Here is a 22,604-nt window from a genome sequence, read left to right as displayed (position 1 = left end):
AGCAGACTCAAGATGACCCCAGCCATGGGAGAGCGTGTCATCCCAAGGAGCAGCTGAGGGCTGTGTGGGGAAGTTAGTTATAAGAGGCATCCATGGGAACAGAGAGATGATTTGGTCAGAAGAGCCTTGAGCACAGGCAGGAGGACCTGAGCTTGAACTGGAGACCCTCATTAGAAGCCAGTGGGGTGGCAGGAACTTGTAATCTCCTTGATGGACAAGCAAGAGCCTTTCAGAAACATGGGGCTGCCTGTTCAGATACTCCAGTTCAAAGCCAGTGAGAAGCTGTATCACTTTTTTTAAAATGTCAATTCCCCAAGATTAAAAATCATGGTATTAACATTTTCAACATTTTTTAAAAAAATATTTTATTCCTTTTGCAGACCAACCATAGAACCCCCTATGATCCCTCACCCTGTTCCCACTACCCTGAAAAATCCCCACACCCACCCCTCATTCCCTCCTATAAAAGGGTAAGTTCTCCCATGGGGTGACAGCAAAGCCTGGTACATTCAGGTGAGACAGAACCAAGCCCCTCCCCCATTCTCAGGGTGAGCAGGTGTCCAACCACAGTAATGAGACAGACCCAGCCACACAACCGTCTCCGGGATACAGAGGGCCTAGTTTGGTCCCATGCAGGTTCCACAGCGGTCAATCTAAAGTTCGTTTTTATATTAGTTTCTATGAACAAAAAAATGTGTCAGCCAGTAAGATAGTTCAGTGGGAAAACGTGCCTGCTACCTAGCCCAATAACCTGGGTTCGATTTCTAGGGACCCAAATGGTACAAGAAGAAAACCGATTCTGGAAAATTGTCCTCTTCCTCTCAGGGTCACCCACAGGCACCTGCAGGGACATTTTCTGTTAGTCCCCAGCTAACAGCTTCCAGGGGCCTGGGTCTCTCACCAGGGAGGTCACTTTACATCATGGGGTGGTCACACATGCACCATCTCTCTGATTCCCTGCTTCCTGTCTGGGAATCAGGGAGCATGTCTGCAGTCTTGTGTGTGAAACATCCTGTCCTTGGACAGATACAAGAAGAGAACCCCCACTTCTGCCATGGGGGCTCTGATTTCCTCCCATCAGAACACATGCCAATTTGTTTGTCTCTGGTCCTGACAGCCCTACTGTGCTGTTTTCTGTGTCTATGGAATCAATAACACTTTTTAATAAATATCCTACTACCATCAATCGATCTCAGTGTCTCTCTTGACCCCCGATGTGAGACCTCTTAGAGAATGACATATTGTGTCCAGGACAAGGGACACAGAGAGAGGCAGGGACCATGGTCCACACTCAGAACCCTGGTTCCTCTCCCTTTCTCCCTGGACACTGACATCTCAGCCACAGTCCCAACCCCTCCAGGCTCCTCCTCAGGTGACAGACCATGGCTTGACTGGATCCCATGTTGGGCTTGCTTTCTTCACAAGCCAATCTAGTCTAAGATGTTGGCATATGCCTGTAATCCCAACCACAGACAGGTAGTGATGGGAAGATCATGAAATGGAGGCTCTCGTTAGCACCTATTGAGCCTGAGGGCAGCCTGGGCTACATGAGATCCTGTCTTGAAACAAACAAACAACAAGGTCAACAGGAACTCTAAACAGTACAGAGAAGTCGTGGAGGCAGGTCATCCATTTGTTCACTTTCAGATGGAGACAGAGAACTTGAAGATGTCACCATTTTTCTATTTGGATTCAGTTAGACGAATTTTGTGACTAAAAATAGTTGTTTGGGTTTGTTGTTGTTGTTGTTGTTGTATTTTGGTATTTTTTGGTTTTTTATGGAACATATATAATGTTGAAGAAGGAACTGTGTGTTTCTCAGTTTCTGTGACCTCCACTCGATGATTCATGAGTTTCTGTTCCTGGCCTTGTGCATCAGCAGAAGCTGGGAGATTTCATACCAGAAGTAGGTGACTGACGTGATCACCCAGCCCCACTCACTGGGTCTTTAGGACATACTATAGAGACTCTTCTTGAGGTTCCCTGGGCAGGGGTGCAGAGAGGTGCTCATGGTAGGTTGGGCAGCACATGAGAGAGATGAAGATGATGATGTCATCCTAAGGTAAAAAGAAAAGTTCAGATGGGGGCGGGACAACTGTGTTAATGAAAAGTCTCAGGTGCAGCCTGAGTGTTCTGTCTAACCACCAACCACCATCCTTCTGCCCTCTCTAGCATCTCCTCCACTCTCCTCAGGACACAGTCTGGACATTTGACACTGGGATTTCATCTAGGGTCTGTATGTTGTCCCTGGAGAAAAGAAATCAAGGATTGGAAGGGTAGGTATTATGACAGGAAAGACAGACAGATGGACAGTTTTCATCAATGAGGTTATCTGATGGGTCAGTGCTCACAGAACTTGTACTGTGGGTTACTTGAGGAAAGTTTCTGGAATTGGATGGTTCAGACAGAAATAGGAAGTGTTGAGCCTGTTCTCTGCATCACTATCATGGGAAAACACAGCTGGGTATAAAATCAGAGTCTGAATTCTGGGGACACTGTCAGGAACTGGAGTCTGAAGGGTCACATGCCTGGAGACCATGTTTATTCAGGATGAGGACTGGGTAAACATGTGGTGGCAGACCAGCTGTGAAAGATGCATTGTGTGATTTGTAGGTTTCTATGTGCAAGTGCATGTGTGGGCAAGTAATGTGTGCTCATGTAAGTGGAAGCCAGAGGACAAGCTCAGGCATTGCTAATCAGGATACCATCCACCTCTGTTGTTTAATTTTTTTGTAGGTTTTTGCTTCTTTGTTTGTTTAATTGATTTGGGGGTTTTGTTTGTTTTGTTTTCATTTAGTTTTTAGATAAGATGTCACTACATAGCACTTGCTGGCCTGGAATGGAACATATAGACCAGGATAGCCTCAAACTCACAGAGATCCACTGGCCTCTCCCTCTGCCTCCTAAATGTCAGAATTAAAGACACACACCATCATGCCTAGCCTATCTTTGGTTTTAAGAGTTTAAATTACATTTGCTTATTTATTCTGTGGGGTAAGGAAACACACGTGCTATAATCTGTGTAGCTGCCAGGCCTCAACACTGCAGTCTGAGACTCCCCATGGTCACATGTGTGCAGAAACAGCATGTGCGCACACCAAAACTCCAGGCTGCTCTTCCACAGAAAGTGCCCCTCCCCTGTGAAAGCATCATGGCTGCAGGGCCCAGTCACTACTATTGGGGAAATGGAGTTGGCATTGCATGAGACCACAACCTGGGACTAAGGATCCAGCAGGGGGCAGCAGTGAGGCTGAGCAAAAGGAGCATTGGGTTATTACAGAACCCACTAGGGCCTGTTGTGTAAAAATATTGGGGTCTAACACCTGACATATGGCCCATCAGGTCCAGCCCTTCCTTCAGAGACATAGCAATCCAGTGACCTAGGTCACAAACCCCCAGAATGTAAGGCAAGTTCAGCAGAAGCCTGAAGGTGAGTAGTCAAGACCATGAGAGCCCTCCCTGTGGATAAAGACAAGGTTCATCTGTTAGAGTGCTTACCTGCACAGAACCCTGGGTTCTATCTCCAGGAGGACATAAAGGGGCATAAAGGGGCACACATGTCACCCCAGCACTTGGGAGGGCAGAGAGGAGAATTTGTAGGAGTTCAAGGTTATCTTTGGCTACATAAGAAGTTCAAGGCCCAGCCTGAGATATATGAGAATCCATTCAATAACGGGGGGGGGGTGGGTTTCTGACAGGTACAATAGACCCATTGCCTCTTCTTACTAACCATTTGATACAAACTCATCCCAAAGATTCTGTGCATCTGTGTCTCCAAGGGCGGCATGGATGGATACAGAAGTGAGTCCATGTGCTGATGACAGTGAGGCCATGAGTGTTTTTGCCTGGCTCTGGTCTAGGGATCTGAGGGCCATGGGGACAGTGGGGACTGTGAGGAAGGCAGAGACAGCAGATGTGACAGAGGTGGATGCACAGCCACCTGCTGGGAGGCATGGAGAAGGCAGTCAATGCAGGAACCTAAGGAAATGGGAAGTCGCCTCTGCACATGTCACTGAAGGAGAATGATGCCACTTCCTCTGGTACACTCTTGTCTTCCATGGAACTGATGGAACCCTGTCATGGGGAAGGGTAGGATGTCCCTCCTGCAGAACCAGCCCTGAGGTCACCACGGCCTCTGACCCACCTCTCACACCTCCACCCTAGTCATGGGGCAGTATGTCCACTGTCAGAGATGTCCCAGGCACCAAGTCATGACTGAAACATTGCTGCTTGATCCTTCTTTGAACAATTCATCCAAAGAAGGTTCTAGAACAGCCACAGCTAGAAGGAGTCACTCAAGTGCTTTGTGGGAACAGCCCCCTGGGAGCATAGCAGCAGATCCGTGGCCTTTGAGGGAAGTTCAGAGGCTGCACCGAGCAGGCAGCCTGAAGTCTGTGTGGAGTGGAGGACTACAAGTACTTGATGGGATGAAGTCCAGTCAACCGGCCATGTGACAGTCCTGTGACGTGTGCCAGGGCTTCTCTGATCCTTGGCATCCTCTTCTGAGGTGTGTGAAGGTTGGTGGGAGGTAGAAAGTCTCCTTCAGAAGCTGGAGTAGCTTTGGAGTCACTATGTAGGGGAGAGAGATGATCACCCAGGAAGCCCAGGGCAGTTACAGACTCCTCAGCAGCGAGCAGGTCAGGGTGAGAGTGTCCACTGGGCCTTGGTTCTGCCGGATGCTGTGAAGAGTCCCTGAAGGACAAGAAGAGGACAAAGAGCAGATGGTGGTGAGGACACCGAGCTAGGGCTGGGGACGGAATGTGTTCCCTCATCACCTCCATCCTCGCTGTCTCTGAAGTGAGCAAAAACTGACCACTGCCTGAGGTTATTAGAAAGATAGACAGACAGACAGACAAGACAACCAGCAAGATGGAAGACACAATGAGAAACAGATGAGGAGGGGGAGGGCAGGAGTGGAGGAAATCTGGAGGTGAGGAAACAGTGATTACAGGCCACATAGGAAATGGACAAGACTGGACAAGACAGGAGGTCCAGGTGGAAGAGAGGAGAGCCCAGCATGGTGAGGTCAATTCCAAATCTTCCTGTCAAAATGGGGGTTAGGCTCAAAGGCCTGGCCATCCTGTCAGTGACCACAGGGAGGATCTTCTGTAACAAGAGAAAGGAGAAGCCAGAATCACGAAGGAAGTTGCTGGTCACAAGGAGTTGGGGACGGGGAGGTTCTTCCCCGACTCAGTCCTCCACATGAGAAGGCCCAAAGGTTGTGTTTCACTTTACCCTGATTCTTCCTGAGTCCTGTGCACCCCAGGGTCCCTCAGAGATCCTCCTCTCCTTCCTGGTGGCTCTGCTGGTCTCACTTCCTGGAGGGAATCAGGCCATGGCTTGGATCCTGCTTCTGCTGCTGTCAGCTGCATGCCTGCAAGCTGGTGAGTTCGGGGACCTTGTTAGCAGGGACTCTGCCCTAACCACAGGAGGGTCAGTGGGGCTGGGAAGAGCAGGCTGTCATTAAGCCAGTTGTCTGCTAGAGGAGCCAGCCAGTGCTCTGTGCCTGAAGAAAGAGCTCATCCTCAGAGATGGTCCAGCCCAACCCTGTCCTCATCTGTCCTGGACTGTATGGAACAGTGGGACACAGGGCAGGACTGTCCTATGGATAATGACTCAGGAAGCTCTGGGTTGTCCTTTCCATCCCTTGCAGAGACATCATATTCTCCCCATCCTTTCCAGGTTATTCCACAGGATCTAACAGAGTAAATGGCTTTGGGGTCAACCAACCAGCACGCCTCTCTGGTGTCCAGCGCGGCTCCCTCGAGATCCCCTTCTCCTTCTACTTCCCCTGGGAGTTGGCAGAGGATCCACAGATGAGGATTCTCTGGAGATGGGAGAACTTCTATGGGGAATACATCTAGAACTCTTCCTCGGGTTTTATACATGATCATTTCAACAACCGGCTCATCCTGAACTGGACACAGCCTCAGACATCTGGAGTCCTCAGAATCCTGAAGTTGAAGAAGAAGGACCAGACAGTGTACTTCTGCCGAGTTCGTCTGAAGACAAGACATGGCGTGATAGAGTGGCAGCCAGTTGTAGGGACCCAACTCAACATCACTCCTGGGGAGCACATTCCAGGTCAGGCCCTCATGACCCTGGCTTCTTTGTACCATACATGTCATTAGAGGTCCTACATGTCTGATCCTTCCCTCAGATTCCTCTCCTGTGTTCTGTCCCCTACCCAGAGCTCTGACAACTTCACCTTTCCTCTTCCCCACAATCATCCACAAGCCTTAGCTGCTCTCTCTGAGCTGCCCCTCCTGTGTCCTCAGATCCACCCCACCCCCAGTCTCAGCTCTTCCCAGACGGTCCAGTCTCCTGCTCCTTTCTCCAAACTGCACTACCGCCCTGCCAACCTCACCCTCGTTGACACAAATCCATGTGGATCTGGCCTCTCCAGGACAGAGCAGCCTTCACCTGGTCCTGTGTCAGGGTCTCCATTAGATCTAGACTTTACACCATATCTTGTTCCTTCCACAGAAGCTGCCTTCTGGTCCTGTGTACCCTCCTCCTCTGTGTTCCCCACTTCACCAGTCTCTAGACACATCCCTCACCTCTCCCTGCCCCAGTTTCTTTTTCCCTTCCTCATTTCCCTCTTCCCCTCCTTCTTTCCCATCTCCCATCTTTCCCACACAGACCTCATGTACCTCCAAATATCTCTCAAGCAGTAGACATATGGCCTCTGCTCGAATTCACACTATTTGCCTATCTTCTATTGATTTTGTGGAGCACATATATGTGGTGTAAGCATGCATGTGTGTGCATGTGTGTTTGTGTAGGTTCATGTGTGTGGTGATTGTATTTTATACTTGTGCTTGGGAAGGCCAGAGGTGACGGACATGAGGGGTCCTCCTCTAATTAGACTCATGTCATTCCCTTGAGGCAGGATTTCTCACTGAACCTGGAGCTCAGTTTGGGACTAGGCTGATGGGCTGTGAAGCCCCATTGATCCTCTTTTCTCCCATGGTATTGTGGTTACAAGTGTTCATATGGTCTGTCTTACAAAAATATGTGTGATATCTGAGAAAGGAACACCTAAGGTTAACCTCTGACACACATACAAACACACACACACACTTGCAAAAATTTAATAAAAAATAAATTTTTATAAAATAAAATGTAAAATTAATAGTCAAATAATAATCACTTATCATTAATTACATTGTCCAGTCTCAGCAGTTCCAGTGATAAGTGGATTTGTCCCTTCCAGGTTAGACCCACCCACCTCCCCCTGGCAAACCACACCTCATCTTAACCCCGTGCTGGTTCAGGATAAACTCCACAGCCTGAACTGACCAGGCACCTTACCTCTGCATTTCCTGTGTCTCCTTCATGTTTTCCTACATGGCTGTGTTCTTCCAGTCTCCTCCCTCTTCCTCCTTCCTAATGTCTCCAGTCTTTGATAATCTATTAGGTGATTGTAGAACAATCAATTTAGGCAGCCATGCCTTTCTGTTTTTAGGCAGACACACCATGTTTTTTTTTCTTGTCCCGGGACACGTGCACACGAGACAAGGGCTCTGTTGTGGACTTACTCCTCACTCCACTATGAATTCTTCCATCAGTATTTTTCATCAGCGTTTTAAAAATTAATTCATTAACTGAATATTCCTGCCCATTGTTTTTAAAATATTAAAATTAATGATAAAAAAGACATTTTTCTTTTTTCCCATTTCTTTAAGACAGAGTCTCACATGTCCATGCTGGTCTCAAATTGTTATATAACCTAAGATGGCCTTGAACTCTTTGCCAAGAGCTGGGACCAAAAGAAATGTTTTATCTGAACAAAATATCCTCGTTTAGGGCAAAGATACCACGCAGAGATATATTTGCAACAAGTATTGAAAAGAACCCTGTGGTTTACTTATTAATTCTCTTTCCATAATTTCATTTTTGTAGCCAATTCAATAGTACTCTCCTTTGCCCGTTTTCTCTTTCATATCTAAGCAAAAAGGTCACTAGTGATAGATTTCTCTCTCTCTCTCTCTCTCTCTCTCTCTCTCTCTCTCTCTCTTTCTCCCTATGTTTCCTTTGATGGGTCTTTGGTTCTTTCTCTGGGCTGAACTCACAAACTGGGCTAGGACAGCTGGCAGTGATCCCCAGGGATCTATGGTCCCCTTGAAGTGCTGGGATTACAAGTGCATGGCAACACACACAGGTCCCAAGGGGTGCTGGGAAGAGGAAGGGTTGAGTCAGGAGTCCTCAGGCAGATGCAGAGGAAGCAAGATGAGATTGCCCTACTGAGAAAAGGAACCAAGTTAAACATAGATAAGAATTATGGGTTAATTTAAGTGTAAGAGCCAGTTAGTAATAAGCCTGAGCTACCAGCAGAGCATTTATATAGTCTCTGGGTGGTAATTTGTGAAGCAGCTGCCAGGTAAATGGGAGTTGCTGAAGGGACAGAAACTTCCACTTACTCCAAAGCCCCAGGCTGCTCTTCCAACAGAAAGTGCCTGACCCCTGTGAAGTCATCATGGCTGCAGGGTCATTGCTATTGGGGGAAATGGAATTGGCATTGGAGGAGACCGATTGCAGCAGGTATCCTAGTTCAAATTTTTATTGCTGTGAAAAACTCCATGAGCACAGAACTTAGGAAGGAAAAGTTTATTTGGCTTCCACTTCCCAATCACGTTCAAGGCTGACTTCCTTCGTCTCCTCCCAGCCCCCAAGACCACCTCTGCAAGCCCCACCACTGCAACTTCTGCACTCACCAGAACTGCCCTCACAGCCACAGAAGGGAAGAAGAATGGACAGAAAGAGAGCCTGGGTCCGGGAACCACAGTTGGGTTGGCAGTGGCTGCTGCTGTACTCCTGGCTGGGGTTTTGGGATTGATAGTGTTCCTCAGGTGGAGGAGAAGGAAAGGTAAGTGGTCCACACTGCACTGCATCACACTTCCTGGGTGTTTCTACAGAACAGTCTACACCAGAGTCCTGGAAGGGGATTGATGACAGGGCAGATGCCAGGGCTCAGGGATGGCTGAGTCAGGAAAGTGCTTGAGTCCTGCAGTGATTTTGTCCTCTATCATACCCATAACATGGTATGTGCACACAGACACACACACACACACACACACACACACACACACACACACACACACACACACAGTTGAATAAATGAATCTAACACAATTAAAAAATGAAAACAATGACAGTCGATGGTGATCCACACATCTGTAAGTGTACACAGTCGATGGTGATCCACACATCTGTAAGTGTGCACAGTTGATGGTGATCCACACATCTGTAATTGGGCACAGCCGATGGTGATCCACACATCTGTAAATGTGCCTGGGAGGTGGAGGCAGGAGGTTCTGGAGGTCAAGGCTAGCCTGGCTTATATGAGAATTTATCTCAACGCTCCGCCATCCACGTAATAGCCAGGAAGGTCTGGCAGTCATGTAGAGGACTTTCTCTGGCCTTCCAGCAAAGGGAAACCATCTCAGGAACTCTTGAGCAGTGTGGTGCTGGAGAAGGCAGGAGATGACCAGAGGGAACCTGTTAAATCAGGTCCCCAAACCTCTGATACCAGAGGACAAACGGAGTGGCCACCTCTGCACCCTGCTATGGTGACATCAGTGTGTGTGAACAGTCACAGATGGTGATTCAAGAGGGTCACTGAAACAGAATACAGGGAGGAAGGAGTTTACTAAGAGTTATCGATGCCATGGGCAGACAGAAAGGTAGATATCAACATGGGTGGTGGCTCTAAGGAGATTTCAGGCTCCACCCACACGGCAGGGGCTCCAAAGCGGAAATGGGGTTCTTTTTATTTCCTTCTGAGGATATGGGTGGTTTCACTATGAACCAGGAAGGAGACAGGAAAGGGAACAGGATGTGTGGACACTAATACCGTCTTTGACTACAATCACTGCCCTGGTGAGAAACCCGGGACCTGGATGGCAGCCGGTCTGCTGGAGAGAACAGTGTCTGTACAGTGTCTCTGTGAGAGATGAAGGGCTGTGTTGTGGCCTGAGCAGCAGCTGGATTCTGACAGTACAGTCTTAGGGTGCAGAGAACAGACCGGAGGGGGGCCAGGCTGTGTCACTTTGCCACACTGGATCTGCACATGGGGATGAATGGCCAGAACCAGGAAACTGTCAAGGGAAAAGCTTTCAGTCTTTGTGATTAGCCTGGTGTGGTAGTGTGTGTCTGTAACTCCAGTGTGTGGAAGGGGCAGGCAGGAGGATCAGTAGTTCAAAGTCATCCTTAGGTGCAGAAGACCTCAAATAAACACTCAGTGATTAGATGGAGGACATGGGGACCAGAGAACAGGAACAAGTCTAAGTGTGTTAAAAAACACTCTGATGAAACAACCAAGCCATGAAAGACGAAGTGTGTTTGAGTGTGTGTAATGGCCGTTACTTTTCCATTGCGGTGATAAAATATCACGATCAAAAGTAACTTGTGGAAGGAAGGTTAATAGTGGTGGGCAGCTGAAGCAGGACACTGAAAAGTCACATCTTCAACACATGCAGAGAACACAGGGAAAGAGCTGGAACTGACGGAGGCAATATATTCTCAAACACAACCCAGTGAGACATACAACTCTTCCGGAATCTGAACCTCCTAAATCGTCCATAACCTCCCAAATAAAACCAAGATTTCAAACAGGTGAGCCTGTGGTGAAGATTTATCACTCACACCTGCACAATCGTGGACTAACCAGCTCAGTAGGGGGACAGATAAAGTGCCTCTGTGGATCTGACAGAGCTGTGAAAAGAACCAAGAAAACAAAGAAAAGTGTGCTTATAAGTCAAAAGAGAAAACACGGAGAGATGGGTCAGGAGTCAGAGCACTGGCTGCTCAGGCAGAGACCCTGAGTTCTGCTGCAGCACCCACATCAGGCAGTTGACAACCACCTGTAACTCAGGCTGAAGGCATGTCTGAAGCCTCTCCTGAATCCCGTAGGCATCTACACTCATATGCACATACATTTAAAATTCTAGGAACAAAACAATAACAAAAATCTTTAAAAGGTATAGTCACTAAATAAATATATGAATAATAGATTTTTCTATAGAAATACAGTAGCTCTCACAGGGTAAAAGGAGTCAGTGTCCAAGGCCAGGAGCCACCTGGTGGAGGAAATCCACTACTGCAGTCGCCCGCTGACCTCCATACACACTGTGGCACACATACCACATAATAAATAAGAGGCAAGAAACTGTAGTCATTAAAACAGCATAGTGTCCAGCAAGACAAGTAGACCAGTAGAGTAGATGTATTCCAGAAAGAGGCGGTCTCTAGAGGCACAGAAAGGAAGGCATGTGAATGCAGAGTAGATGAGCAGGTGTGGAGTGAGGGGAACTCAGTGTTGGTGAAGGAAGCAAAGGAGACAGGGGTGAGGTCTGGACCCAGCAGAGATCTGGGGAGGCTTGCTGTGTAGGACCACAGCCCAGCAGAGGGAGCTCAGGCTCTTCTCTGACTGCCTGGGGCAGGTTCTCTGCTCCCCCAACCTCTGAAGGTGGTCTGAACACAGAGGACATCTGAGAAGGATGATGGAGGATCAGCACTGATGTCACACTAACACGGTTTCTCCCCACAGGACAGAGGACCAAAGCCGAACCCCCAGCCAGGTGAGCGCCATCCGGGTCCTCTGCAAGAGCAGCCAATGCTCTTAAACACTCAGCCATCTCTCCAGCCCCTCAAATACATGAGAGAGGGGGGGAGGGAGGAAGGAGGAGGGGGGTAGGGAGGGAGGAGGGAGGGAGAGAGGGAGAGGGATGGAGGAGGGAGGACAGAGAGAGACAGAGGAGGAAAGAGAGAACCACACCCAGGACCCTTCACATCTCCCTAACCACTGACTCATCCTGTCTGCTCCCTCCTTGTCCCCTATGACATTTTGCTCCTCAGGGCACCAGATTCTCACTGACAAGGAGTGCAGAGGGCTCAGGAGTCTCCTTCCCAGAACAACAACACCTTCAGCACTCAGACTTTCTCCTCTCTCCTTCCATTTCCGGGGCTTCCCTCTCTGTCTCTGTTTCCTCTCAGCCTTGAATATCTGCCTCGATTCAACAGCTCGCCATTCTTCCCTTTCTTCTGTCTTTCTCTATGGTCAGTGAGCCCGCTCCCCCAGAATCCTTTGTTCCAGATCCTCCACATCTCTTACCCTTTTCTCTCCACCTCCCAATCTCTCTGCCCTTCTCTCCTGCCTCTTCTTCTCCCTACTGTACATGGCCTGCTCTGACCCTTCCTTTTCCAACCCCTCTGTTCTGAGAAAGGATCACATTAAGCCCGGGCTGGCCTGGAACTAACTCTGTAGCCAAGGAAGACCTTGAACTCCTGAACCTTTTGCCTCCACCTCCCAACTGTTAGAATGACAGGCATCATACAACACCCAGTGTATGAGGTGCTGGGATGGAACCCAGGGCCTTGTGCATATAACTCAAGCATCTGCTAGCAACACTGCATCCCAGCTTCTTCCTCTCCCTGTGGCTTCCTTGGCCAGATGCCCTTCCTCCAGTCCTGTTGACGCACTTCAGGCTGTTTGGGGTTTGCTTTGTTTTGTGCAGACAGTCTTGCACTGGTCTGGAACTCACTAATTAGACCAGGTTGGTTGGCCAGTGAACACCCAGAGTCCCCTGTCTCCACCTCCTGAGTACTGACATCACAAACATTCACCACCATGCCCAGTTGTGTGTGTTTTCTAACATGTTCGTATGTGTATACATGTGCAGGTGCACATCCACAGGTGTGGACGCCAGAGATCAATGGAGAATCTGTCAGTTCCTCTCTGTTCTCTTTGTGTTCCCGCATGTACAGTGTGTGTGTGTGTGTGTGTGTGTGTGTGTGTGTGTGTGTGTGTTCACTTGTGAACGTGTGTGGAGGTAGAGGTCTATGTAGTGACTCCCCTCAGTTTTCCCACCTCAAGTCAATATTTATTTTGAGTCAGGGTCTCTCCCTAACCTGAAGCTCAACAGTTGGGCTAGACTGCCCAGACAATGAGCTTCAGGGATCCTCCTCTCTCCATCCACTCTCCAGACACATCCTGTCCAGCATTTTCACACGAGTCCTTGGGGATCTAAATGTGTGTCTTCAGGTTTGTGAAGCTGGCACTTTACCAGCTGAACCATCTCTCCAGCCCTCCACCTTATCTTTTGAGACAGGGTCTGTCCCTGAATCTAGAGCTCATCTGTTAGTCCTGGCCAGTGAACCCTAGGGATTTATCTGCCTGTCTCTGCTTCTCCAGCATCCAGCTTTCTGTTGTGCTGGGTCTGGAATTTGACTTCATGTTTATGTGACACTTTCTTTACTGACTGAGCCATCTCTGCAGTCCAGGACCTCATGTCTTAACCCTTTCCTGTCCAGATTCTAATATGTTGTCCATTTGTTCCTTGCAGGGACCTCATTGAAAACACTGAGGATGTTGAACCTGAAGGTAAATTCTGCCAGCTTCCAGTTTCCCCACCTGGCTCTGCCTTCTTCTCCCAAGACCCCACACTTACATAAGCACCCCTCAGTATTTCCACCTTTCCCTCCTTCACCCTGTTCCTCCATGTAACCAAGGTCCTCACCTCACTGTTGGAACTCCCAGCCTCCTGTCTCCCTCCCTGTCACAGCTTGACTTCATCACTCTGTGTTCCTTTGTCTCTAGGACAATATGTGGACCCCAAAGAGAACCCCAAGGTAAGCCACTCAGACTCAGGCCTGAAGGAGTTAAAGGGGTGTTGAAGAAGGAGACAGAAGGGTGGAGACCAGAGATGTGGGCAGTTCACTCAGGCTGCAGCTGCTGCAGGTGTGGGCAGGACACTCAGGCTGCAGCTGGGGCAGGTGTGGGCAGGACACTCAGGCTGCAGCTGGGGCAGGTGTGTGCAGGACACTCAGGCTGCAGCTGCTGCGGGTGTGGGCAGGACACTCAGGCTGCAGCTGGGGCAGGTGTGGACAGGACGCTCAGGCTGTAGCTGCTGCAGGTGTGGGCAGGACACTCAGGCTGCAGCTGCTGCTTTATGGTGGCCACAGCTGCACTGCTGCCATCTAAGCTCTTGTCCCCCACAGGGTAACAACATTGTGTATGCCTCCATTGCCCTCTCAAGCTCAGCCTCCCCAAGAACACCACCTTGCCATCCTGTCCATGAAGATCCCCAAGAAGAGACTGTGTACTCCATCATAAAGGCCAAATGAGTGGGTCTGGGTGACAATCTCAAAGCCACCTGTGCTTCTAGTGGGAAGACTCCCAGCTTCCACTGATACCCAAAGCCAGAGACAAAATCTCATGGGTCACTGGTACCCATGGTTAGAGTCAGAAATCCACATGTCAGGGCGTTAGAGCTCAGAGAAACTCAGAAACTCCCAGTTCCCTTTTTTATTTATTTATTTATTTATTTATTTATTTATTTATTTATTTATTTATTTATTTATTTTTTTAGCAGAGGATCAAACCCAGGGCCTTGTCCTTGCTAGGCAAGCACTCTATCATTGAGCCAAACCCCCAATCCCCAGTTCCCTTTTATAAGTTCCTAGATCTTCTTCACAAAATAAAACAATCCACAGAATTTGCCTAAATGAATCTAATTAGGAGTCACTCATGTGACCCTTATCTTCTGGCCCTCTAAGATCCCCTCCTGTATCACGTTTTTCTAGGTGCCCAAGGTAGGGGATGCCCGAATGATGGCAGCCTGTCTACAAGATGTACATCTGGGAGGGTAATAACCAGCACACAGTGACTGGATCCCATGGACCACCACACTGGACATCAGCAACAACCCTAGAGAGATGGTGTGAAACAGGGAACTAAACACCAGATGGTTACAATGCTTTCCTAAGGCCATGTTGCCCCCAGGAAGTCGAGGAGCCAGGACTCACAGAGATGCTTTTCTGAAGGTTCCCCAAGGCCTAGGTCCTGCTACTGTTCCCAGCCTCCTTTACCCTCCAGAGAAAGCAGTTTGCCATAGCGACATGAAAGTTAGCACAGAGTAGGACAAAGAGCAGATGGTGGTGAGGCTAGGACTGGGGACAGAATGTGTTTCCTCCTCACCTCCAATCTCGCTGTGTCTGAAGTGAGCAGAAACTGACCACTTCTGTGCCTAAGGTTATTTGACAGGGAGACAGACAGACAAGACAACCAGCATGATGGAAGACACAATGAGAAACAGATGAGGAGGGGGAGGGCAGGAGTGGAGGAAATCTGGAGGTGAGGAAACAGTGATTACAGGCCACATAGGAAATGGATAAGACTGGACAAGACAGGAGGTCAAGATGTAAGAGAGGAGATGCCAGCATGGTGAGGTCAATTCCATATCTTCCTGTCAATACTGGGGGCTGGGCTCAAGGGCACAGCTATCCTGTCAGTGACCACAGGAAGGATCTTTTGCAACGTGGAAAGGAAGAAGCCAGAATCATGAAGGAAGTTGCTGGTCACAAGGAAGTGGAGATGGTGGGTCCTTCCCCAAGCTGTCCTCACATGAGAAGACTCAGGGGTTATATTCCCCTTTACCCTCATTCTTCCTGACTCCTGAGCACCCCAGGGTCCCTCACAGATCCTCCTCTCCTGCTTGGTGTCTCTGCTGGTCTCACTTCCTGGAGGGAATCAGGCCATGGCTTGGAACCTGCTCCTGCTGATTTCAGCTGCATGTCTGCAAGCTGGTGAGTTTGGGGACCTTGTTAGCAGAGACTCTGCCTTAACCACAGGAGGGCCAGTGGGGCTGGGAGGAGCAGGCTGTCATGTAGTCAGTTGTCTGCTAGAGGAGCCATAGTCCTCCCTGTCCTAAGAGAGAGCTCATCTCCAGAATGGGTCCAGCCCAACACTTCCTTGTCCATCCTGTCCTATATGGGACAGTGGGACATAGGGACAGTCCTGCCCTGCGTCCCACACTTGCAGGTGGATGATGGTTCAACCAAAGCTCTGGGATGTCCTTTCCATCACCTGCAGAAACTTCAGATTTTCCCCATCCATCCCAGGTCACTCAGTAGGATCCAACAGAGAAAGACTCTTCAATGTTATTCAGCCAACAAACCTCTTTGGTGTTCAGGGCGGAACCATCGAGATCCCCTTCTCCTTCTACTTCCCCTGGGAGTTGGCAGAGGATCCAAAGATGAAGATTCTCTGGAGATGGAAGCACATCCATGGGGAATTTATCTACAACTCCACCCCGCCTTTCATACTTGAGCATTTCAAGAACCGGCTCATCCTGAACTGGACACAGCCTCAGACATCCGGAGTCCTCAGAATCCTGAACTTGAAGAAGAAGGACCAGACAGTGTATTTCTGCCGAGTTCATCTGAACACAAGACATGGCGTGGAGAATGTGCAGCCAATTGAAGGGACCCACCTGACCATCACCCATGGTGTGCCACCCTGGCTCTGGCTTTGATGCCTCTGGCTTCCTCATTCTCTGGATGTCACCTCAGGCTCCACAGTTCTGAGCTTTCTTTCATACTCCTTTCCCTTGGCTCTGCCCAGGCTGTGACAACAGGATCTTTCCCTTGTAGTTGTGATGAGCCTTTGCTGTCTTGACCTTGTCTATCATTCTCTGCTAAGATGAACCCTACGCCCTCTGTAGGATCCAGCATGCCCCCACTAGTCGATTTACCCCCTTCCTGTCCCAAACTTACACTGCAGGCCAGGCCACTTCTCTATGACCTCAGGTGGACTAACTTCTCCAGGACCTCAACTGAGTGACTCCTCCAGTCTGTAACTGACTCACTTGGTCCTGGGGCAGGGATCCAATGAGTCCCTGTATGAAGCATCTCCACACAGCTCCACCTAAGCGCAGAACAAACAGCAGGTGCCCACTGGATGTTCTTGGTGTCCTACCATCCAACCATACACTGCCATCTAGCACCACAGCCCCCCATTTCCTTTCCTAGCTCCCCAGCACACATCCCTCATCTCTCCGTACCCACTCCCTTGTCTCCTCTTCATTCCCAAAACCCCTCTCTCCTTCCTTACCTTCTTGCCCTCACCTCTCCCACACAAGCTCCAAGGGTCTTAGGAAATAATGTCTCCATTTTCAAGATATGGCTGCTCTGGCTTCTGGTCCTTGTCTCTCCTCTGCAGCAGAAGTAACTGCAGTCCCATTCATAGGGGGCACTGAGGTCCAGCCTTGTCACTGTGTGACTGTTACACCTGGGCCCTTCACATGGCCCTGCAGGAGCTGGAGACTCTGTGTACTTAGTTGTTGATCACAATCTTGCTCTGTGGCTTTTTTTTTTATATTTTGTATGTTTTTATATTTATATTTTGTGTTTTGTTTTTTATAAGACAGGGCCTCACCATTTATCCCTGGTTGTTCTGGAACTCACAGATATCTATGTACCTCTCTATCTCCCAAGAGCTGAAATTAGAGGCCTGGGCCACCACATCTAGCAGTGACTCTTGACTGGATTAAGCCACCCTGTGAGTGAACACCTACAGCTCAGTTTTCTGCAGTCTCTATGGCCACCATGTTGACCTGATGTAATGTCAACTAGCAGCTGCCAGGGCTCCGGGCTAGGAGGGAAAGGAGCTGTTTCTTGGGTCTAGAGTGGTTCTCAACCTTCCTGATGCAGAGACCCTTTAATACAGTTCCTCATGTTGTGGTGACTGCCCCCCAGCCATAAAATTTTCATTCCTTCTTCATAACTGCACTTTTGCTACTGTTATGAATCATAATGTAAATATTTTATATGCAGAATATATTATATTCTACCACTTGGGAGTATCGAACCACAGGTTGGGAACTGTTGGTCTAGTGTATCCAAATATGTAAATACTGTGGAAATTAACCTTAGTGATGTTTGTAGAGAGATGAATGTACTCTGCCCTACAAGGACCTGTTCACTTATGGCTAAAACTATATATTTTCTGCTATACATACTTATGTATTCAGTGTGTGAGAACATGTGGGTGGTCTGTTAATTCAGGTGTGTGTGTGTGTGTGTGTGTGTGTGTGTGTGTGTGTGTGTGAATGTTCACATTTCAGGGTGTACATGTGGATCTAGAGGACAACTTCAGGTGTTCTTCCCTTATTTTGAGACAGGGTCTCTCACTAGCTTCAAGTTTGCTAAGTAGACTAGTCTATATGACCAGTGAGCCCCTAGGACTGCCTGTCTCCAGATCCTCAGTGCTGGGATTACAGCTCACTCAGCTCTGTTTGGTATTGATCTAAATGTATATAGACAGGCTGGTTTTAACTCACAGAGATCTGGCTGACCATGTTTCTAGGGTTAAGATTAAAGGCCACACCCAGTACACCAAGCTCTTGATATGGATACTAGGGTTCAATCTCAGGTTCTAAATTCCCAAGAGCAAACACTCTATGGACTGAGTCTTATCTGCATGTTACCTACATCTATGAGAATACAACAGTACTTCTGGGGCTTAGTTGTCTGTGACCAGATGACCATCTGAGGACACACCTCCAGGACAGGTGGAGAGTGAACGTCTGAGCTTGCTCTCCTGGAGTCCCAGCCTTCAGCATGTGTTCCCCTCTCTGTGAACTTCTAACAGCTGTTCCCCATCCCAATCCCACAGACAAGGTATGACATCCCATCCCTCCCTCATCCAGGGGGATCTGCTCACTCCTCATCTCTCCCCAGCCAACACAACCACCATGCAGAGCCCCTCCATCCTCACCTCTGCAGTCACCACAGCTGGCCTGGAGGACACAGAGGGCCAGAGGAATCCTTCACTTGTGAACCTGGGAGCCACGGTGGGGGTGGTATTGGCCACGGCTATGCTCATAACCCCCGTCTTTGTACTGATGATCTTCCTCTGGGGGAACCAAGGTAAGTGGTCCAGGACAGGCCCTTACCTGAGCTTCCTCTCTGAGTTTTCTCAGCTGTGGAGATGGAGAAGGACGAGCTTGTACAAGGACAGAGTCCAGAGAACACAGGGAGAGAAAGGAGACAGAACTCACCCAGGACTGAATCTGCACCTACTTCCTGAGAATCCCAGCGGGAAACTGGAGGAACTAGTGCAGATGAAGACAGAGCCTGTACTAAGACAATGAAGGAGCATGTGGATGCCTCAGCTCCTGCAGGTCAATGACCAAAGTGGTTCTCTGCCATCCATATGTTGTCCACGTAATCAAATATATATATATAAACCAAAAATATATTTTTAAAAAATTTAAGGAAATAGTAAAAAAGTAAGAATATTTGCATAATGGAAAATGTATCTCTAAGTCCTTACACTGCAAAAGAATCTAGAAATCAATACAATTCCTACTCAACTCCAATTACATTTATGTAAAGACAAGTGACTTGTCTTCTATCATTCTTAAGAATTCTGAGAAATAAGTATTGGGACAGAGCTGGGAACATCTCTACTCACCATTTGTGAAACAGAGACAGAAGGATCCAGAGTTGAAGTCTTCTAAAGATACAGAGAAAGTTGCTGGTCAACCTGGGCTCCTTGAGACCTTGTACTCACACAACACATGAGACAAGTGTGGACGGTGTTCAGAGCAGATTTAAGCCATGGTGACTAGAAGACTGCAGGACAGGAGCAGAGATGAGCAGAGAGTGGAGTGTAACAGAGAGCACAGAACTAAAGTTTGAAGATGTATCCCTGGTCTTCACAAGGTCTCAGCCCTCCGACAGGAAAGTGGAGCATCTGAGAGCTGGAGAGCAGCAGCTTGAGAGGCAGCAGAAGTCTGATTGGGAATCAAACCCTGAGGCTGATCTGCAGGGTGGCAGCAGCCTGTACTCACAGGGAAAGCTAGAGAGCCAGTTTCCAGGGAGACAAAAGGGAGGCATGTGGTGAGTGCAGGGCAGGGAAGGCAGGGAGGAGACATGGGATCAGGGGAGGAGAAGTAAACAGAAGGAGAAGGACATGGACAAGGGCAAAGGACCAGGAGAGCTGTCCTCTGATTGGCTGTGCCGTGCAGAAGGACAGCTGAGGATCAGCCTCATGTCCTGCTGACTCTCAGAATGTCTGCTGCAGAGCTGTTTGCTGCCCTGGGCCCCTGATGTTGTCTGAACACAGAGAACAGCTGAGAGGCAGATGGAGGGTCAGCATGGCTGCCACAGTGACTCTGTTTCTTCTCCTACAGGCCAGCAGACTCAAGATGACCCCAGCCAGGGGAGAGCCTGTCATCCCAAGGAGCAGCTGAGGGGCTGTGTGGTGGTTTGAAAAAGAATGGCCTCCATAGGCTCAAGGGTTTGTCTGCTTTGTCACCAGGTAATGTGTGACCTTGTTAGAGAAGGTGTGGCCTTGTTAGAGGAAGTGGGTCACTGGGGGTCAGATTTCCCTATTCAGATGCTCAAGCCAGGACCAGTGTCTCCCTCTCTCTTCCTGCTGCCTGCAATCTTCATGTAGAATGTCCAGCTACTTCTCTAGCACCAAGTCTGCCAGTATACCACCAACCTTCCCACCATGATGATAATCAACTAAACCTTTGATACTGTAAGCCAAGCACAATTAAATGTTTTCCTTTATAAGAGTTGCCAAGGTCATGGTGTCTCTTCACAGTAATGGAACTTTGATTAGACAGGCTCTTTGGGGGATGTTTTTTTATGAGGGACATGCAAGGGATCTGGAGAGATAATTTCATCAGGAAAGAATTGCACACAGACTGGAGGACCTGAGTTTGATTGGGAGCACCCACATTATAAACTAGGGAGGTGACAGGAATTTGTAATCCCAGGTGTGTACAAGGAAGAGACAGCCAGAGTTGTGGAGCTGTCTGTCCAGCTAGTCTAGTCTAATTACTGACTTCCAGAACAATCAGTGACCATGTCATAAAAATAATGTGCACTCCTCATAGGGATAAATCACAGTCATAACATTTTCCAAATGTATCTTAAAAACCCATATCTCAAAATTACAAATTAATGGCCAAAAGAAAAGTGGGGAGCAGACAGACTGATAGCTCATTGGGAAAAGGTGTTTGTGGCCTAACTCAATGATCTGCATTTGATTCTGGGAACCTAAGTGGTGAAAAGAGAAAACTAACTCTGGAAAATTGCCTTCTCCTTCTCAGAGACAAACATTGTCTGTCAGTCCCCAGCTAACAGGCCTCCAGGGGCCAGGATCTCTCACCAGGGAGGTCAGTTTACATCCAAGTGGGGATTGATGCCTACTCACCCTGCATCTCACCCCTTCCCTGTCTCCTGCCTGGGAATCAGAGAGCATGGCCTGTGCTGTGAAACATCCTGTCCTTGGACAGGTACAAGAAGATAATCCCCACTTCTGCCACCTGGGCTCTAATATCCTCTCTGCAGGGTATCTTGTCTTTCTCTGATCATGAGAGCACAACGCTGCTGTTCCTGTCTCTCCCTGGAGTTAACAACACCTTTTATTTTTTAACACCAATTGCTAAATAGTCTTATTAATTAAATATATCCTGGAGCCAGTTATTGGGATGAAAACTGAAAGATCAACGGAATAAAATAAGCCACCCACTAGCTCTTAGTCTAGGAAATCCTCATCTCAGGACAGTGAGTTCCCGTTTCCTCATGCCTTATATTCCTTTTTTGTACCTGCCATCTTACTTCCTGGAATTAAAGGCATATATGCTTCCCAAGCAAAGGAATGAGATCTCAAGTGTTTGGATTAAAGGATTGTTTCACCACATTTGGCTCTGTTCCCAGTATGGTGTAGTGGATAGCCATCCCAGCATTGGCCTGGAAATTCCAACCCCCATTGAGGCTTCAGTAATGGTCACGCCCACGAGGCAGGATGGAGGAGGAAGTGGAAGACCGAGGATCGAGAGGAGGGCTCTCTCTTGGTTCCGGGACCCTGGACGCTGGAGGTAGACCTAGCAGAGTTCCCCAGAGAACACCGCTGGACTGTGCTATACCTTTGCCAGATCCTGCAACCTACCCCTTCATTTGTAAGTTACCCCACAAAATAAACCTCCCTTTTAACTACGTGGAGTGGCCTTAATAATTTCACCAATAGTATGGTCTTGAACTCACCGAGATCCAGACAGATCTCCACATGGACCTCTGTCTCCCAGTGATAGGATTAAGGATCTGGGCCATCACGGTCTGATGTCTATGTCTAATCTAGGGACTGGCTCTGTCCTCTAATCCCATAATAAGATTTATTGGGGTGCACAATATATCACCACATTTATTAATAAATGTCTCATGGCATATCAACTTGCTGTGTCTATTAACAAACTGTCCCCCTCCCCTTTTGATCTACCATTTACTTTGGTCAGTATGTGAGAGCCAAAGTTACATTTTAAGTTTTTTTTTTGTTTTTTGTTTTTTTTCGTTTTTTTGTTTTGTTTTGTTTTGTTTTGTTTGGTTTGGTTTCGTTTCGTTTGGTTTATTGAGACAGGGTTTCTCTGTAGCTTTGAAGCCTGTCCTGGACTATCTCTGTAGACCAGGCTGGACTCGAACTCACAGAGATCCACCTGCCTCTGCCTCCTGAGTGCTAGGATTACAGGCGTGCACCTCCACTGCCCGGCTTACATTTTAAGTTTTAATTACTATACCTAAGAGATCCATGAAACAAAAATGCCTCTGATCAGCAAGTCCCTTGCCCAAGGACAGACAGTTCCTGAAATGCTGGAGGCTAATGTTTGTAGATGCAACTGTCTTGTTAAATAAGAAACTCAGAGCCAATTGCAGAGTTAAAAGCCAAGAGGTCGGAGCAATAGCTGAGAGCTGAAAACTCTTCACTGCTTTTCTGACTTTCCTCTCCACAAGAGAGCTACTTCCTGTAT

At 48.3% G+C, this 22,604-nt stretch overlaps 1 protein-coding gene, 1 long non-coding RNA gene and 2 pseudogenes across 2 annotated transcripts; all 4 read left to right on the top strand.

Annotated features, from left to right (window-relative positions):
- Positions 1-9,004, top strand: part of LOC118575755 — a 58,955-nt pseudogene extending 49,951 nt beyond the window's left edge.
- LOC118575751 lies at positions 5,163-6,376 on the top strand (annotated as a pseudogene).
- Positions 9,005-11,550: 2,546 nt separating the features above from the next.
- Positions 11,551-13,634, top strand: LOC118575760. The gene is made up of 3 exons (XR_004943882.1): positions 11,551-11,582; positions 13,347-13,384; positions 13,601-13,634. It is a non-coding gene; the product is annotated as an uncharacterized LOC118575760 (long non-coding RNA).
- A 1,872-nt stretch (positions 13,635-15,506) lies between these two features.
- Positions 15,507-20,059, top strand: LOC118575754 (paired immunoglobulin-like type 2 receptor beta-2). Its single transcript, XM_036176168.1, has 4 exons — positions 15,507-15,588; positions 15,904-16,290; positions 18,523-18,711; positions 19,980-20,059. Exons 1-4 carry the CDS (start codon positions 15,540-15,542, stop codon positions 20,057-20,059), a joined length of 705 nt encoding a protein of 234 aa, XP_036032061.1. The 5' UTR covers positions 15,507-15,539.
- The last annotated feature ends 2,545 nt before the right edge of the window (positions 20,060-22,604 follow it).

The sequence above is a fragment of the Onychomys torridus genome, unplaced genomic scaffold (genome assembly GCF_903995425.1).
Source record: "Onychomys torridus unplaced genomic scaffold, mOncTor1.1, whole genome shotgun sequence".
Taxonomy (NCBI): Eukaryota; Metazoa; Chordata; class Mammalia; order Rodentia; family Cricetidae; genus Onychomys; species Onychomys torridus.
The sequence above is the reverse complement of the archived record's forward strand: the minus strand, read 5'-3'. Positions and strand labels throughout refer to the sequence as shown.

What these genes read in the sequence shown, in the direction of transcription:
- LOC118575754 (XM_036176168.1), top strand. Translation starts at nt 15,540, where the DNA reads ATGGCTTGGAACCTGCTCCTGCTGATTTCAGCTGCATGTCTGCAAGCT. An exon ending in AGCTGCATGTCTGCAAGCTG is followed by an intron (nt 15,589 to 15,903) that starts GTGAGTTTGGGG and finishes CATCCATCCCAG; the next exon opens with GTCACTCAGTAGGATCCAAC. An exon ending in CTTCCTCTGGGGGAACCAAG is followed by an intron (nt 18,712 to 19,979) that starts GTAAGTGGTCCA and finishes CTTCTCCTACAG; the next exon opens with GCCAGCAGACTCAAGATGAC.